The 18,398-nt window shown below is 43.4% G+C and overlaps 2 protein-coding genes across 6 annotated transcripts in view; one reads left to right on the top strand and one right to left on the bottom strand.

The window, feature by feature from the left end:
- The window catches only part of LOC133229032 (WAS/WASL-interacting protein family member 3-like), an 81,873-nt gene extending 78,308 nt beyond the window's left edge, over positions 1–3,565 (bottom strand). For 3 of the 4 annotated variants that reach the window (XR_009730456.1, XR_009730457.1, XM_061385228.1), the window contains exon 1: positions 2,998–3,565. Coding sequence is in view for 1 of the 4 variants with exons in the window: in XM_061385228.1 (XP_061241212.1) it covers positions 2,998–3,414 (417 nt within the window). In the remaining 3 variants the exon portion in view is untranslated. The remainder of the gene's footprint in view (positions 1–2,997) is intronic. The other variant, XR_009730458.1, reaches the window with a different exon arrangement.
- The window catches only part of PITPNB (phosphatidylinositol transfer protein beta), a 61,314-nt gene continuing 46,181 nt past the window's right edge, over positions 3,266–18,398 (top strand). For both annotated transcript variants that reach the window (XM_061385239.1, XM_061385240.1), the window contains exons 1-3: positions 3,266–3,356; positions 8,134–8,164; positions 11,151–11,296. In XM_061385239.1, the coding sequence (XP_061241223.1) occupies positions 3,337–3,356; positions 8,134–8,164; positions 11,151–11,296 (197 nt within the window). In that variant the 5' untranslated portion in view covers positions 3,266–3,336. The remainder of the gene's footprint in view (positions 3,357–8,133; positions 8,165–11,150; positions 11,297–18,398) is intronic.

Raw genomic sequence — 18,398 nt, 5'->3', positions numbered from 1 at the left:
AACATTTACAAGAGAAGTAATGCGGCTGGTGGTTACAGGAGGCTTCCAGAATTAAATTCGGACATCTTGTGTGTAAAGGTTACCTTTGTTGAAGGATGAAAATTAGAACAAAGATCAACAGACATTAGGCTTAAAGGAGGAGGACCTTTTATAGAACCAGAAATAATTACGAATAAGTTACATCCCACTGTGGGTTCATATTTGCAAAAATGTACCAGATGCAACATCTTTAGTTTTTTTTTTTTAGTTTTAAAACAAGAAAATGCCACACAGCCCATTAGCTTATTTTTCCCCCATGTAACAGTCTTTTTCTTTATATTTCCTTCTTTCTCATTTTAGGCGATGGTTCGTCTTTCCTGCTCTCTTCAATATTTCCTCATTCTGCCATTTTAATCTCTTTAGCAGATGTAATGTACAGATATTTAGTTACACAGATTTCATGTTTTCTATCAAACTAGTTAATTTTGGATTAGCATGTTGTTTCCCTCAATACATACATCTAAACTGGTTGATTTCTTTATCTTGTGCTTTTCAATTAAGTGTTTTACCATGACTCCTCCATTGTGGAAAGAAACAGTGTCAATACTGTATACTAGTTCAGAGTTATGCTCCACCCAGCACACACTCTTTTATTTTACAACCATACAGTGTGGGGGAGGCAGAGTAATCAAGGGAAGTACTCTCAGAAGGCAACAGTTGAGCCTCATGTTACAAACAGCCCAGCCTGTGAAGATGAGGGAGGAGTCCCAATTAGAGGAAAACAGACTATGAAGCTGAAATTCACTTAGAGTAGTTAGTTGCACAATGCTATGAAAACCCCGATGAACCTTGTGACTGATCCAATATTATCTCCTTGGACCTTAAAATGCACTTCCTAGTGCTCTTGTTCAGCACTACCGTATTCAAATGGTAGACTGTCTATTCTCACCCTTAAGTATCACCTATAACTGAGAACAATGATTTGTCTTAAATATTGCCTACATGCCTCAACTTTTCATTTTTATTTAGAAAAAAGTCAGTGTAAAAAAAAAAAAAAAGTCAGTGTGCTGGAAAGAGATTTTGAAAATTTTAAAACCTAGATTTGAAACTTGGCTCTGTAAACAAGCTAGTTGAGTGACTTTTGCCCAAGTCACTTAACTTGGCTTGCGGAACACTTTTTTTTCCTTTTAAAAGCGTGCTAAAACACCTATCTCCTAATGTTGTTCTAAGGATGAAATGAGACAAACATTTCCATTACCTAACACAGTACTTGGCATATAACAGAGGCCTGATCAGTAGAAGTGACTGCCACTTTCTAAGCTCCCCCAAAGTAACAGCATGTGTTTCCCTGAATCCTCATCATCACAATAACTAGCACAATGCTTCACACATCACAGAAACCCAGGCAATCCCAGGGACTACCATAGGGGGCAGTTTCCAACTTTAGACAAATATTTCACTACTATTACTTTTCTTGGAGGCAGTCCTAACTTCACTGGGTGTATTTTATATAGGTTTATATATAAGTGTTTTATTACTCTTTTAATATTCTGTTAATAACCTTTCAACAGCTTCCAATGGTTCTTAGAATACAAGGTAAACTCTTTACGATCTATTTAGTCCCAGCTTCTGTCCCCTCCCCTTACTTAAGACCTTCTAGCCACACCTGGCTTCCACCTGCTCCTCAACTACTACCCCTAAGCGAATTTCAGCCTTACGGTCTATTTTCCTCTAACTAGGACAGGATGCCTCCCGAACTTCACAGTTCAGTTCAGTCGCTCAGTCGCCTCCGGCTCTTTGCGACCTCATGGACTGCAGCATGCCAGGCCTCCCTCACCAACTCCTGGAGTTTACCCAAACTCACGACTATTGAGTCCATGATGCCATCCAACCATCTCATCCTCTGTCATCCCCTTCTCCTCCCACATTCAATCTTTCCCAGCATCAGGGTCTTTTTCAATGAGTCAGTTCTTTGCATCAGGAGGCCAAAGTATTGGAGTTTCAGCTTCAACATCAGTCCTTCCAATGAATATTAAGGACTGGTTTTCTTTAGGATGGACTGGTTGGATCTCCTTGCTGGCCAAGGTACTCTCAAGAGTCTTCTCCAACGCCACAGTTCAAAAGCATCAATTCTTCGGTGCTCAGCTTTCTTTATGGTCCAACTCTCACAGGCACACATGACCACTGGAAAAACCATAGCCTTGACTAGACGGACCTTTGCTGGCAAAGTAATATGTCCGCTTTTTAATATGCTGTCTAGGTTGGTCATAACTTTTCTTCCAAAGAGTAAGAGTCTTTTAATTCCATGGCTGCAGTCACCATCTGCAGTGATTTTGGAGCCCCCCAAAATAAAGTCTGGGCTATTTATCACAACTGTGGCCTCCTGAGAGCCCTTCTTCCCTTGATTAGTCGGCCTCCCCCACCAGTCCGTGTTATCTTATTCCTGGACTAGTACTTTTCACGACGCCCAATTCTCTTGTTTCCAAGTGAGGGACAGGGATAGTATCTGTTTTGGTGGTTGCACCCAGGGCTTATACCTGTGCCTCGCACTGAGCACGCGAGTGACCCAGCTACAACTCCTCCTACGGCCACCTCCTGGCTCCCGGCTGGAGCCCGGGTCGTGTGGGGGCTTCATCGGGACCCGCTAGCGTCTCCTCACAACCGGCCCCGTTCCCGGGTCCTAAGGACGCGCACTCCCTTTCCCCGCGGGGAGCTGGGCGGGACGGTGGGACGCCCCCGCGGTCGGGCCACAGCCACGGCCGGAATTCTGGACCCAAGGGTAGGGGATGTGGACTTTGGGAACTCGTGCGGCCACAGTTGCCCGCAGCGCGCGTCTAGGTCTGTGGAAACGGCGCGCAAACCCCCCACCGGACCAACCCTTCTCAGACTCGAGTCTTTAACGCGGACTTCGCAACGGAGGCGTCCGTCAAGAAGGCGGCCTCCTCTCAAAAGCGGTGAGAGAAAGTTGAGCTCTTCTCACCAGAAAACGACTTCACGGAACGGACTCGGAAAACTCACCAGAGAGCGCAGGCTGCACTGACCTCCCCTCCCTCGATAGAACCAGACTGGAATCGCGAGCGGCCGCCGGGAGACAGGCCAACACGCGCTGAGCCCGCGCAGCCGCAGACGAACCTTCGCGCGCCCAGGGCGGGGCGCGGGACTGGGGCGGGGCCAGCTCCTCTCGCGCGCTGACGCGACGGGTCGCGGCGGAAGGGTGTGGACGCGCAGGCGCCGCGGCGGCTGGGACGGCAGGGGGCGGAGCCGCGCAGGCGCTTTGAGAGGCGGTAGCGGCGGCGGCAGCGGCGGCGGTGGTGGTAGAGGTAGAGGCGGCGGCAGCTGTGAACGGGTTCCGGAAAGATGGTGCTGATTAAAGAATTGTGAGTGGGACCCGTGGGCGTGAGCGAGGTTCCGGGGCGGCAGCGGTGGGGGATCCATTGACTGAGAAGTGGCAGAATATTCCTAAGAAGGAGCGAACCGCGGGGCCGGCCGCTCTCTGCGTGCGCCCCCTCCCGCCGGCAGGCGCCCCCGGCCCGCCTGAGGCCCCTCAGCGGTGCGCTGCCGGCTTCCCCCACCCCCAGCGCTGTTGCCGTGGTAACAGTGCCGCCCTCTCCCCCCCCCCCCACCCCAGGGGCGGAGGAGGCAGGGTCCCGGCCCGAGCGCGTGGCTCCGGCGGGCGCGGTGGGGAGTTTCCGCTGGGACCCGCCTTCTCCCCAACCGCCCCCCCCACCCCAGTCTGAGACTGGGCCCACCCGCAGCCGAAGCCCGAGGGTGCGGGGGAGACGCGGTGGGTCTGTGATTTGTCATCCCCGGGGCGGAACTTGCCTGTAACCCGCGGGAGGTGGGCTTGCCAGCTAAAGGCTGCCCTGGTGGTCGGAGGCTCGAGGTGGGACGTAGGCGCCCCGAAGTTCCTGCAGGAGCTGGGAGTCGGGAAAAACCTGTCTGCGCTAGGAAGCGAAGCTCTCCCCATCCCGAGAGAGCCATCTCTCTGCTCTTGAGTCTCAGTTTCCACATCTTGAAGATGGGATGACACTCTGGGCTCCATGGACTTCCCCCGGGTTTAGATGAGGCGTTAACACGTGGTCGGTCGTATGGAAGGGTTCCCAGGTGCATCAGACCAGCTACGTGGTTTTGTTGAAAAGTTAAGGCATTTCCTACCGGCAAGGACTGTGACTACTGATCGCAGGAAATCTGGTTGGCAGCGAGTGTTCCGCTGTCACAGCTGGTTCATGTCAGCCACTGTTTGGGCAACTGGGGATTTCTAGTGTGGCCCATTCTTGGGTGTTTCAAATGCTCTTTCATTATAAACTTTTGAAATTTTTGGCTTAATTTAGCTAATTCCAGACAGCTTATTTTTAGTGTTAGGTCAGATTTCTTTTTAAAAGTCACTCCTGTCGCTTCTCTGCTTAAAAATCTTCCGGACCACCTTATCTCACTGAGAGTAAAAGCCAACGCCTTTAGGATAAATACCCTGGGAGGTTTTAACCACTATTTTGTTCTGATTTCAGTTACAGCCCTTCCCTTGCCCTTTCCAAGCTCACAAGGTTTCTTTCTGTTCCTTCACTACTCCAGGAAAATAAGCTCAGTTCAGGGCCTTTCTGCTTGCTCTTGCCTCTGGGTGAAGAGCTCTACCCTCATTTTACTAATTCACGCCTTTTCAGGTCTTTGGTTAAATATCACTTTCTTGGAATCTCTTTCTGAAGATCCACTTGCAACCCGCACGGTTTGGTGTTTGCTTTTCCGGCTTCATTGTTCTTCATAGAGCTATCACCATCTAACGTGCTTCTCTGTTACTGGATGTATTCTCTCACTGTACATAAACTCCATGAATTTGTCTATTTTGCTCACTCTCGTATTCCCAATTCTTGAAGTCTCTGGCACATAGTAAACGTTCAATAAATATTTGTTAAAGAAATGAATGAAACATTCTAACTTTAGTCAGTGACAGCGATCCTGAGAAAAGACAAGTTTTTAGTTAAAATTTTATTAAATTAAAAATAATTCTCTTCCATTTCATTTGTATCATGTAGCATGAAAGTGTTAGCTCATTTATTACTCTGAAATGTTTGTAGTGTCTGTAGTTGGCAGGTGTTAAGACTTCTGGAGGAAATAAGAGAAAATTGACTTAGCCCAAGTCACACAGCAAGTAAGTTGCGGAACTAATTTTTGGGTTGCAGATCTAGTAATTTTTCTTTTATTAGAGTTACTTCCTCCTTTCTATAATGTGAATTGTATTCAGTAGGTCCCTTTGACAGTTACGTGAGTAGTGTCAGGCTAAATCATGGAAAGCAATTCTCATTGGGAATTTGCACATTATGCTTTTTGTGAATCATTACTTTCTTTATAAAAATTTTAATGTACTGAGAAACCAATGTTGAATTATGCTCAAGGTGTAATACTTTTTTCTGAAGGAATTCTCAGTCCACTCCTCACCTGTGTCTCCCCTAGATTTGATTTCCCTCCTAAAGTCTTCTTTTTTTGTCTGTCCCGTGTGGCTTGTGGGATCTTAGTTTCCTAACCTGGGATTGAACCTGGGCCCTTGGCAGTGGACGCTCAGGGTCCTTACCACAGGGCTGCCAGGGAATTCCCATTTTTCTCCTAGATTTTTTGAGGTCAGAGGCTGTTTCTTATTCAAGTATTCCTGGTATCCAGCATAGCATCTAGTCTAGCACACTGTAAGAACTCAGTGTTGTCTAATGAAAAAAAAAGATTCTTCCTACTCACCTGTCAGTTTTCTAAAATTGTCCTTGGTCAGGAGCAATGAATAGGTGGGTCATCCCTATGTAAGGCTGTTTGTAAACTGTAATATACTTTGGCAAATGTTTGTTGTCTTTAAAAATGCCAGCTATTTTTGACATGAATTAAAAGGTTAGAAATAACTTTTTCAGGATGGGGAGTTACCTTCAAGTTATTTAAGCAGTAGGTGAAATTTCCATTAGCATAAAATCCTGGTTTTAAAGAACTAGTAGGTTGTGTGATTTGCAAAAGTATTTTCATAACAGTTTTCAGAGAAGTTTGAAAATTTTCGAAGTGGTGTAAAAGTTGAATATTGCGTTTAGAATAATAATGCAAAATTAAAGCCTGTTTCATATCTCTCTTACTTTTTCTTAAATCTTGAAGTTACTTGACTCGTCATTCATTCAGAATGTCATAATCAGTCACTTTCATTTTGTGAAGTAAGTTTTCCCTATTAGTAAAATTATTCAGCAGTGATTCTTGGTTTTGTGAAACTTAAGGGAAGCCTTTAACTGTTTCCTTTCTATTCGTTCCTTCGACTTCCTCTGCAGCCCAGCTTTCTGTGTGTGTGTGTGTGAGTGTGAGAGTGTGAGTCATGGATCCATTGACTGTAGCCCAAGTTCTCCTGTGTGTGTGTCTCAGTGTCAGTCACGGACCCATGGACTGAGTGTGAGTCATGGACTGTAGCCCTCCAGGCTCCTCAGAGTTCTCCTGTGTGTGTTGGTGTGAGTCATAGATCCACGGAGAGCCTTCCGGGCTCCTCAGTACACGGAGCGTCCTCCTTTGGGTCTTTGTTAATCCTTGCCCTGCCTCCCAAAAGATGGCTCCTGCTTCTCACTGTCTTTAAGCACCTAAGAGGACGTGTTAGCGATAGCTATGTTGCTTACTTTTTGAAACAACTTTCCAGAATTCTCTGTTGTTGAATAAATGTAATAGATTTCGTACCATTGTATTCCAGGTCCTGAAAGTATGCTCCCAACCTGTGTCTTTGTCTTAATCTCCCAAAATAGGCTCCCAGCCTATATCATAGTCTTCCCCCCAGTCCACTGCACCTCTCCACCCGGTTTTATTTTCTGTTACTGAGACGGTGAGCATGTTAGTGCGTACCCCGAGAAGACAGCTGAAATAAATGATTAGGTATTGGAAGGCTTTTGTACAAGTTTATTCTTGATGAGAAGAAATTAGCAACCACTGTGACTTGGAGAACCTTCATTGTCTTTAGACGATCATTATCAGAATGACAGGGTGATGAGTGACCCCCAGTAGTCAAGGAGGAGGGAGGGATAACAGGAGATACGTGGTAGAGATTAAGGTGATGTGAGCACTCAAGTATCAGTGTTTGAGGAAGACTGAGGAGAGAGCAACAGATACAAAGTGCAGCTGAAGAGAAGTTGGAGTGAAGAAAACTATTGGGAATTTCCTGTAAAATGAAAATTGAGGTGAAGCCTGTGGTATTTTTTTCCTCTCCTTAAAGTAGAGTTAAAATAAGATTTTAAGTGGCATTGCTATGGTAGTTAGACGGTAGGAGGGAACAGTCTTAAGAATGACCAGGTTGGGCTGGCAGGGTGGGTGGGTGGGGTGGGGAGTGGCCCTCTTGGACCATGAGACATTTGATATTCAGGGATGGCCTTGGTTTTCAGACCTTCTTGTGGAACTAAGTATGAGAGTAGTTCCTAAAAAATCTGAAGATAAAATGTAATATCCTGATATAACTCACAGAATTCTTTTTTGGAATTCATCTTTAGGAGCATTATGTCTCTGTCCTAGTCCTCTTGTATGTACAGGAACAGACTCTTGGACAAGGTCAAACAAAGCAACCTCATGGAGAATCCGCACTGAAAGGGGTTGTATTTATCAGGTTCAAAGTATTTTCCATGGTAAAGTAAGTCTATAGGATGTTTTACGTGGTTTTTTCAATAAGACTGAGCGATAATTGCGTAGTAGGGAGCAGTTTTTGGAGGCATTCATTCGTGAGATGCAAGACATGAATTCTGTGAGAAAGTACCATAAAAACAAAATGCATAGTGTATAGATGGAGAATGAAACCATATTAAAAATTTCTTGAGGGCAGCCTGACCAGACAGTCTACAAATGATACATCGTGTACCCTGCAATTTTCAGTGATGAGTTTCCTCTTGTTCCTTTACTCCTCGCAAGAATCTCTGCAACTGCATTTTGGGGTCCTGGTATAACGAGGATGCTACATGTAAGTGATTGTTGAGAGTCAGCAATGGGTAGTTTTATTCCCCCAGTTTAAAAACTCTTATTTGGATCTGTAGTCAATGCGAGGACCCTCTTCCATAAATGACATCTTGTCCTATGCTGTCATTGCATTTAAAGCAAAAGGTCTTTTAATCGCGGAGATGAGTTTTAAAGCCAGCCACTTCGTGTGTAACGTTTGTTATCCTTTTGTCTTTTTAGCCGTGTGGTTCTGCCATGTTCGGTTCAGGAGGTAAGTCTTGCTTACATAGTTCATTTTGGTATGCTAATCTGAGGTAGTATTTTCATTTCTCTTTACTTGGCCGTATGCGACAGTGAGTTGTGATGTGTTAGAGATAATTAATTGTAAATGAATATCTGTCGTTACCCTGGCTGCTTTTGGAAGAGTCTGAGCGCGCTGGCTAACCTGTCCGGTGCAGGGATTCTGTCTGCACCGTGTCAGAGAATGGAGGTTCCAGCTGCAGCCTGGGCACTTCAGGGTTAAGTCACTGGCTGCTTGGAGAAACCGCCTACTTTACTGTTGGATATTTTAAACATTTCTTGTTTCTTTAAACCAAAATCTGCTTTCCTGTGAAGTCTGCCTACTGTTTACAGTTTCTTCCACTTGAGCAGAAAGGGAAGGAAGGAAGCCTGTTCTCTCTTATCCATGGTGACCCTTCAGGGTAGCTTCTGGCAGTTGTGTCTCCTCCCCTTGGCCCTTCGTCCCACCTTTTCTGCCTGCGCTCCCGAGGTCAAGTGTCCCCAGCATGTGCATGTGGCCTGGCGTAATGGCACCTCTGGGCTTCCTCACCGGCCCATTATTGGCCCTCTGTCCCGCCTTTTCTGCCTGCGCTCCCAAGGTCAAGCGTCCCCAGCACGTGCGTGTAGCCTGGTGTAATGGCACCTCTGGGCTTCCTCACTGGCCCATTATTGGCCCTCCTTCCCGCCTTTTCTGCCTGCGCTCCAGAGGTCAAGCGTCCCTAGCACGTGCGTGTGGCCTGGTGTAACGGCACCTCTGGGCTTCCTTGCTGGCCCATCGCTGCTGCGTGTGCTGTACTTGTTGCTCCCAGCCGAAAACCGTCTTCTGCACGGGAGCGTGAGAGGCCATCGTCTCCCTCGACCTGCACACGGTACAGAAAGGCATCACCTGTTCGGAAAGCTGCGTGTCTTGTGGACGCAGCTATCAGTAGTACAGCTAGGAATGAAGACAAAAGCAGAGACGGCTCCTGAGAAATCAAGTTCCACGGAGCAAAACCCACAAAGGCCTTGGGGTCCTCCTGCAACTTGCTCACAGCTTGTACTCCTTGGTTATCTGGGGCTCCTAGAGTCGAGACTCAATTGGAACCACTGGATTGGAAGTGGAACAAAACAAGCTGATAACCTAAGATGTGACAGCTGACAGAAGGCAGGCAGAAGAAAAAAAATGCAGGAACTGAAAACGAGTAGCCGTCTGGCGCTGTTTCCTGTAGACTTGAACACAGCCACAAGTACCACAGGAGGGTCTGAGGTTTCAAATGTATTAGAACACTCAGATAAGCCAGGCACCCCAGATCTTTACTTATACAATTGTTTGAACTCGAATGTGGAAACTGACATTTGTTTTTGTTTTTTGCTTTTTGTTTCAGCTAGTTGGATCAACTTGTTGAAATCTTTCTGAGTCTTGTTATTGTCACCCAGAATAATCTCAGCTTTTTGTTATATTCAGACTTAATATGCCTCCTGTCGTTGTTTAAGTTCTTAAAAATGAGAATGAAAGCCTAGTGTTATGTGACAAGTTATCATTCCATTAATAACATATTTTTGAACACTGTTGTTTCTGTGTAAATTTTTGTTACTCTGTTTCTAACCAAGATCAGGTTTATCCTCAGACTTAGAGGCATTTTAGTCCTATTTTTAAAATAAGGCAGTGTTGAAAAGTGTATTTTGAAGGACTTAAGGATCGTAGCATTCCTGGACTCACCCTGGTGGTCTGTCATAAAACCAGAAGGAAGAAGACAGCCCTTTCTGCAGTCTGAAATCTCTACAAAAACTGATTTTTGACATAGTTAAGAAATCTGTTTGGTTCCAGCTTCCTAAACCTTTCCAAATTTGTGTGTGTGAGAATTAACCGTCAATATACCATCATATTCCCATGGGCTTTTTTAGATAGGACTATTTGCTGAGCTTACAACCACCCTGACTTTTTGTTCCTCAAAATAAAATGTTAGTTTTGAATTACTAGTTTTTAGAGGTAGCCTTTCTTTGAAAATATGCTTTTAAAAAAAAAGAGGAAAAAAAGAAAAACATTTCTTCAGGCTCTCATCATTAGAAGGAAGAAATGTAGCCAAATTTGAAGAGATTGGAGGTGGTGCCATGATTGAGTCACTGAAACAAATGAGAATGCAGGAACTTTGCTTTTTATCATTTGTTGGAACTGTTGGAAATTCCGGATGGGCATAGAATAGTGCTGTCCACTCACAGGTGTTGGTGCAAGCCAGTGAGAGTTCTTATCCACTTTAAAGTCAAAGAGAAAGCACTATCAGCAATTTCTTGCGTTTTTATTTATAAGTAATACTCATTTATTTATACTTTAAAACCAGTTTCCTTTTACTGGAGAACTTCACAGTTAACAATTGAGACCCTAGATACCCAGTACTGTTTCTGTTTAGGTGGACCAGAGCCAAATCAGGCAAGCACAGACAGACGCATGCAAAACAAGACCCCAGAGGGCTACTAAACTTTGCACTGTAGTGGTTCTTTGTATTTGCGGCTTTTATTGTCACTTTATAGTCCTTCTCATTATTGAGAACAGTATTCTCATTGCTCAGCTTTCTTTTTTGGCGAAGAAGTAACAGATATATTCCTGTCATACCTTCTTTAGGATTTTGTGAAATAAAGTGAGATGTCATAGATGTGAAGATGATTTGGAAAATATGAACGTATATTTATTATTCAAAAAAAATGCATCTTGACATTGAAACAAGTGGATAGTATGTATTAAAGCACCAGAATATTTGTAACTAACAGTTTTCCTAAATAATGGAAATCTTGTAAACTATTATCGTTTCCTGAAGCTGTATGATCATCTGGTGTTCATCTCTCCACACATTCTAATTTCTCATCTGAATCATGTTTTCATGTGGGACATATGTGCTCAATGGTTGGGATGTGCTTTTCTGTATCTGCAGAAAGATTTTAGCACAGGAAGTTTTTGCAGTTCCTGCTGACTTACTGAAGTTCTGTACTCTTTGATATTTCAGTATCAGGTTGGGCAGCTTTACTCTGTGGCAGAAGCCAGTAAGAATGAGACTGGTGGTGGAGAAGGAATTGAAGTCTTAAAGAATGAACCTTATGAAAAGGATGGAGAAAAGGGACAGTATACACACAAAATTTATCACCTAAAGAGGTAAGCAGGGTGTTCGCGTTTGGTGCTTAGTCATCATATTAAATAATCACACTTTGATTATCTATCCAGCCACGTATTAAGCATGTAACTACCTAATTGACTATTGGGTGTCATTTTCATTGTGATAATATGTTGCATTTTAATTTTTGAGAGCATTCCTCTCCTTTATTTTTAAACTGTGAATTGATCTGTCTGCTTATTAAAGAAATTTAAACAGAAAATGATAAGTTAAAAGCTTAGTACCCACCTCGTGTTATCACAAATCCATATCCCTAGAGAGAAACTAGAAACAACTTAAAATTTGTTCCTGCAGATAATTTCCTACACATATTCAAAGAAATTTTTAAGAAACATAAAAATGTCACCCGTGTCACTTCTTTTTGTCCACAGCAAACGGGATCTACGCCGCACGCACGGTTCTGCACTCTGCGTTAATTTTCATGCAGTGATATGTCGTGAGCATCCTTCCTTGTTGTTATTTAATGCCGTTTCCTTCTTTTCAAAGCTGAGTAGAACGTCTTGGTGTGGCCATAGCACAGGTTTCTTGCCCATTCTCTAAACGATAAGTTGATTTAGGTGTTGAGGTGTTTGCCTTCTTGTCTGTTGCAGGTAATGTTTCCGTGAAGGTGGCTGTGCATAAATCTGTATGCCATAGGCTCCTGTTTCTCTGGAAGGAGTTTGTTACAGTAGGTTTGCTGGAAGTCCATGCTCTTTTAAAGTTTTGGTATTATTGCCAGATTGCCTTCCAAGAATTTGAGAGCATTCGTTTCCCCATAATTTTCTTTTTAATTTTTGCCGATGTGATACACAGAAAATAGCCTCTTGTTTAAATTTGCATTTCTCTATCAGTGAAGTTAAATCTTTCGTATTAACTGGCCCTTTGAATTCATTGCGTGACTTGACCGTTCAGATCCTTTGTTCATTGTTTTTGTCTCTTAGTTTGCAGTTCTTCTAAGTTTGGCAGTTTGATCTCTGTTTTCTTGTATAAATATTTTAAAACAGAAAATGCATACTAATACTTACGTAAGGGCAGAAGATCAGTGATGGTTTTACGAGTGTCTTGTCGGTACTCTCCAGTCTCCAGTTTATCAAAGGCGGAGGGAATCGCTCTGCACTTGGCTCTCTTCTCTTCATATTGATTCATGGTGGGGTTTTGTAGAGCCTTTTAAAGTTGTGGATGAGCTGTGATGATTCTTATTTTTTATAATTCTCTCAGTTTAAGGCGGTTGCTTTGTTTATAATGACACATGAATATAAAGTGGATCGTCACTTTGTAGAACCTTCAGTTTTACTTTGATGTTATCTTAGAACGCAGCATTTCTTTGCTTCTGCTGTAGGTCTGAGTGAGGGCAATAACTTTGATTAATGAATTATCCAGAAACTGTGTTATTCATGGTTTCTTTAATTCATTAGCACCTTCAGTCAGTTCAGTCGCTCAGTCGTGTCCGACTCTTTGCAACTCCATGAATTGCAGCATGCCTGGCTTCCCTGTCCATCACCAACTACCAGACATCACTCAAACTCATGTCCATGGAATCGATAATTCCATCCAGCCATCTCATCCTCTGTCGTCCCCTTCTCCTCCTGCCCCCAATCCCTCCCAGCATCAGAGTCTTTTCCAATGAATCAACTCTTCGCATGAGGTGGCGAAAGTATTGGAGTTTCATCTTTAGCATCATTCCTTCCAAAGAACACCCAGGACTGATCTCCTTTAGAATGGATTGGTTGGATCTCCTTGCAGTCCAAGGGACTCTCAAGAGTCTTCTGCAACACCACAGTTCAAAAGCATCCGTTCTTCGGTGCTCAGCTTTCTTCACAGTCCAACTCTCACATCCATACATGACCACTGGAAAAACCATAGACTAGACGGACCTTTGTTGGCAAAGTAATGTCTCTGCTTTTGAATATGCTGTCTAGGTTGGTCATAACTTTCCTTCCAAGGAGTAAGCGTCTTTAATTTCATGGCTGCAGTCACCATCTGCAGTGATTTTGTAGCCCCCCAAAATAAAGTCTGCCACTGTTTCCACTGTTTCCCCATCAATTTGCCATGACGTGATGGGACCAGATGCCATGACCTTAGTTTTCTGAATGTTGACCTTTAAGCCAACTTTTCCACTCTCCTCTTTCACTTTCATCAAGAGGCTTTTTAGTTCCTCTTCACTTTCTGCCGTAAGGGTAGTATCATCTGCATATCTGAGGTTATCGATATTTCTCCTGGCAGTCTTGATTCCAGCTTGTGTTTCTTCCAGCCCAGCGTTTCTCATGATGTACTCTGAGGATGTAAGTTAAATAAGCAGGGTGACAATATACAGCCTTGACATACTCCTTTTCCTATTTGAAACCAGTCTGTCGTTCCATGTCCACTTCTAACTGTTGCTTCCTGACCTGCATATAGGTTTCTCAAGAGGCAGGTCAGGTGGTCTGGTATTCCCATCTCTTTCAGAATTTTCCACAGTTTATTGTGATCCACACAGTCAAAGGCTTTGGCATAGTCAATAAAGCAGAAATAAATGTTCTTCTGAAACTCTCTTGCTTTTTCAATGATCCAGCGGATGTTGGCAATTTGATCTCTTGTTCCTCTGCCTTTTCTAAAACCAGCTTGAACATCTGGAAGTTTACGGTTCACATATTGCTGAAGCCTGGCTTGGAGAATCTTGAGCATTACTTTACTAGCCTGTGAGATGAGTACAATTGTGCGGTAGTTTGAGCATTCTTTGGCATAGCCTTTCTTTGGGATCAGAATGAAAACTGACGTTTTCCAGTCCTGTGGCCACCGCTGAGTTTTCCAAATTTGCTGGCATATTGAGTGCAGCACTTTTACAGCATCATCTTTTAGGATTTGAAGTAGCTCAACTGGAATTCTGTGTCCTCCACTAGCTTTGTTCGTAGTGATGCTTTCTAAGGCCCACTTGACTTCACACTCCAAGATATCTGGCTCTAGGTGAGTGATCACACCATCATGATTATCTTGGCCATGAAGATCTTTTTTGTACAGTTCTTCTGTGTATTCTTGCCACCTCTTCTTAATATCTTTTGCTTCTGTTAGGTCCATACCATTTCTGTCCTTTATTGTTCCCATCTTTGCATGAAATGTTCCCTTGGTATCTCTAATTTTCTTGAAGCGATCTCTAGTTTTTCCCATTCTGTTGTTTTCACCTTAAGTATATCTAAAAGTGTGCCTTTTGAGAAAATTTAGCATTCTTCATGGTATAACCTATATAGTATTCATAATACTGAATTTACTTAATGTTTACTCAGTTTTACTTTTCTAGCACTTGACATTTACTCATTCACTGAATTTTACCAATACATAAAAAAAAAACCTCCCTTTATTATCACCAGTAAATTCTCTGGGGCATCTAAAATAAACCAGAAAGTCCGATACAGGCCTTTGAGGCAGGCCCTGCGTGGTCTGTCTGCTCCCTGCCCACCTCACCATGCTAGGCTTGTGTCCCTCTGTTCTTTCGTGGCCAGCCTTCTCCTTACTGGAGGCCTTCGCCTGGCTCCGCAGATCCCTCTGCCCGCTCTGTGATCGCTGTCTCTGGATGGTGCTGGCGCTCAGGTCCCTGCTGTAGTTCACTGAGCCTCCCTCGCCTCTGCTGAGTTCCTTTGCCTCACATGCTCACTCGCCCATTGCCATGTTCCTTAAGCTCGTGGCACTTCAGGAACGCTACTCCTCTTTGCCTTTTGTTGTCTGCTGACCTATTTTCCACTTCCCCCTTCGGAAGGTGAGCTCTGGGTAGGAATTGTCCCTATTTGTACACCCTTATTTACATGGTCCCTGGCACAGTGGACAGTCAGTAAATACTTGAGTGGATCAAGGTACGAGGTGTCTATTGTACGTAAGGTGTATTTCAGTTGATTTTAAAGTGAAAGATTACTTACTCAAGAAGACGTAAATTTTCCATTGGGGAAAGTGCCATTTGAAATGATTTGCCAAGGTATTATTTATCTCAGGAACAGGATTTTTTTCTTTTAAACTTGGCCCTGCATCAGGAGAAGCTACGTGTGCCCTGTGGTCACTTCTTATGTATTATTATAAATCACGTAAGCCCTCTGTTCTCTTCTCCCACTCTGACCAGGGTGTCTTACTGCACAGTACACAGGTTCACAGCCATTACTACGTCGAGGGTAGATTTGATACTGATAACACAATTGATAAAACACTTCAGTTGAATTTTAACTTGGAGTTAAATGTTCTTATTTTGTATTCAGAGATGGGGTGGGGGACAGCTGTGCACTGGCAAAGAACGCCTGTGCAGCTGGGCATGATTCTGTGGCTGACGCTTAAACTCTGTGATCGAGGTGTGTTACCTTGAGGTAAGCATGGTCGCAAATACTGGTTTATTGTGAGAGGATGTTTTGGGGCTAGTTTGGAGTAACAAGAGGATGAATGTCCTTTTTAGTTTGGTTTTGAAGGTCTAGCTCTCATTTGTTAATTTGGCTACTATTTGTCCGTTTTCTGAGACTAAGCTTCCAAAACAAAGTTTCCTGCAAATTGCTGAAGTGACTTCCTAAGTGACACTGAAGGGGAGAACGAGGTATATACTTTTCTCTTGTGTATAAATGGCACCTTTGACTTGTCTTGTTAGAAATATATCGAAGTTGCCCTTGATGAAAATTATTCTCCTTTGAAATAGAATTGAAATTTTATTTGTGCATTTCCCCTAAATGTAGTCAGTTCATGTTCTCATATTAAACATGAAAAGCCAGTAAACTTGAAACAAAACTAGTTCAAAGGTTTGCTCATTTTTTTGTTATAGTTGTTCAGTTGCCAAATTGTGTCCAACTCTTTGCTACCCTGTAGACTGCAGCATGCCAGGCTCCCCTGTCCTTCACTGTCTCCTGGAGTTTGCTCATCATATTCATGTCTTTTGAGTCAGTGATTTTATCTAATGATCTCATCCTCTGGTGCCCTCTTCTTTTGCCTTCAGTCTTTCCCAGCATCAGGGTCTTTTCCAGTGAGTCAGCTCTCCACATCAGGTGGCCAAAGTATTGGAGCTTCAGCTTCAGCAACAGTCCTTGCAATGAATGTTCAGGACTGATTTCCTTTAGGATGGACTGATTGGATCTCCTTGCAATCCAAGGGACTCTCAAGAGTCTTCTCCAACACCACAGTTGAAAAGCATCAGTTCTTTGGTGCTCAGCTTTCTTTATAGTCCAGCTCTCACACCTGCACATGACTACTGGAAAAACCATAGCCTTGACTATACAGATCTTTGTCTGCAAAGTCATGTCTCTGCTTTTTCATATGCATTCTAGGTTTGTGATAGCTCTCCTTCCAAGGAGCAAGAGTCTTTAATTTCATGGATGTAGTCACCGACTGCGGTGATTTTTGGAACCTGAGAAAATAAAATCTGCCACTGTTTCCACTTTTCCCCCGTCTATTTGCCATGAAGTGATGGGACCAGATGCCATGGTCTCAGTTTTTTGAATGTTGAGTTCCGAGCCAGCTTTTTCACTGTCCACTTTCACACTCATCAAGAGGCTCTTTTAGTTCCCTCTTCACTTTCTGCCATTAAAGTGGTGTCATCTGCATATCTGAGGTTGTTGATATTTCTCCTGCTGCTGCTGCTGCTAAATCACTTCAGTCGTGTCCGACTCTGTGCGACCCCATAGACGGCAGCCCACCAGGCTCCCCCGTCCCTGGGATTCTCCAGGCAAGAACACTGGAGTGGGTTGCCATTTCCTTCTCCAATGCATGAAAGTGAAAAGTGAAATTGAAGTCGCTCAGTCGTGTCTTAGCGACCCCGTGGACTATAGCCCACCAGGCTCCTCCACCCATGGGATTTTCCAGGCAAGAGTACTGGAGTGGGGTGCCATTGTCTTCTCTGAATATTTCTCCTAGCAATCTTGATTCCAGCTTGGGATTCATCCAGCCTGGCATTTCATGTGATGTACTCTGTATATAAGTTAAATAAGCAAGGTGACAATACATATCCTTGATGTACTCCTTTCCCAGTTTGAACCAGTCTCTTGTTCCATGTCTGGTACTGACTGTTGGTTCTTCACCCATATACAGGTTTCTCAGGAGGCAGGTAAGGTGGTCTGGTATTCCCATCTCTTGATGAATTTTCCACAGTTGTTGTGATCCATACATTCAAGCTTTAGTGTAGTCAGTGAAGCAGAAGTAGATGTTTTTCTGGAATTCCCTTGCTTCTCTATGATCCAACGAATGTTGGCAATTTGATCTTTGGTTCCTCTGCCTTTTCTAAATCCAGCTTGAATATCTGGAAGTTCTTGGTTTCACATACTGTTGAAGGATTTTGAGCTTTACCTTGCTAGCACTTGAAATGAGTGCACTTCTACACTAGTTTGAGCATTCTTTAGCATTGCCTTTCTTTGAGATTGGAATGAAAACTGACCTTTTCCAGTCCTATGGCCATTGCCAAGTTTTCCAAATTTGGTGACATATTGAGTGCAGCACTTTAACAGCATCATCTTTTAGGAGTTGAAAGAGCTCAGCTGGAATTCCATCACCTCCACTGGCTTTCTTTGTAGTAATGCTTCCTAAGGCCCACTTGACTTCACACTCTAGGATGTCTGGCTCTAGGTGAGTGACCACACCACTGTGGTTATCTGGTCATTAAGACCTTTCTGGTATAGTTCTTCTGTGTTTTCTTGCTACCTCTTTTTAATCTCTTCTGCTTCTGTTAGATCCTTATTGTTTCTGTCCTTTATTGTACCCATCCTTGCATGAAACTATGTCAAACATAAAATGAGTTGAAATACACGTGGTAGAAAAAGCATCCTAGAATTAAAGTAATAGGCATTTGGAAGCACGATGAAGAAATACTAACATTTTTTTAGAGATTGGTCTTATGCTGACCTTCAGTAACTGATTGCCAATTTTCTTGTGTCAGCAAATTTTGTAACTTGATGAATATTAAGGTTTTTAGAATATTGGGCACTATGGAAATAGAATAATTAAGAATATACTTCTGGTACACAGCTATTTTTCTCCTGCCTTTTTCTAAGTTGACCAGGTGAACCATTGATAATCTGTTTGTCATACCCGCAGATAACAAGTAATCTTATAGCTTGTATTTTAAAAAATTCCCCACATGGATTACATTATACCCTGATTAGACCTCTTCAACAT

Source organism: Bos javanicus, chromosome 17 (genome assembly GCF_032452875.1).
Source record: "Bos javanicus breed banteng chromosome 17, ARS-OSU_banteng_1.0, whole genome shotgun sequence".
Lineage (NCBI taxonomy): Eukaryota > Metazoa > Chordata > Mammalia > Artiodactyla > Bovidae > Bos > Bos javanicus.
This window is presented reverse-complemented; position numbering and strand designations above follow the sequence as displayed.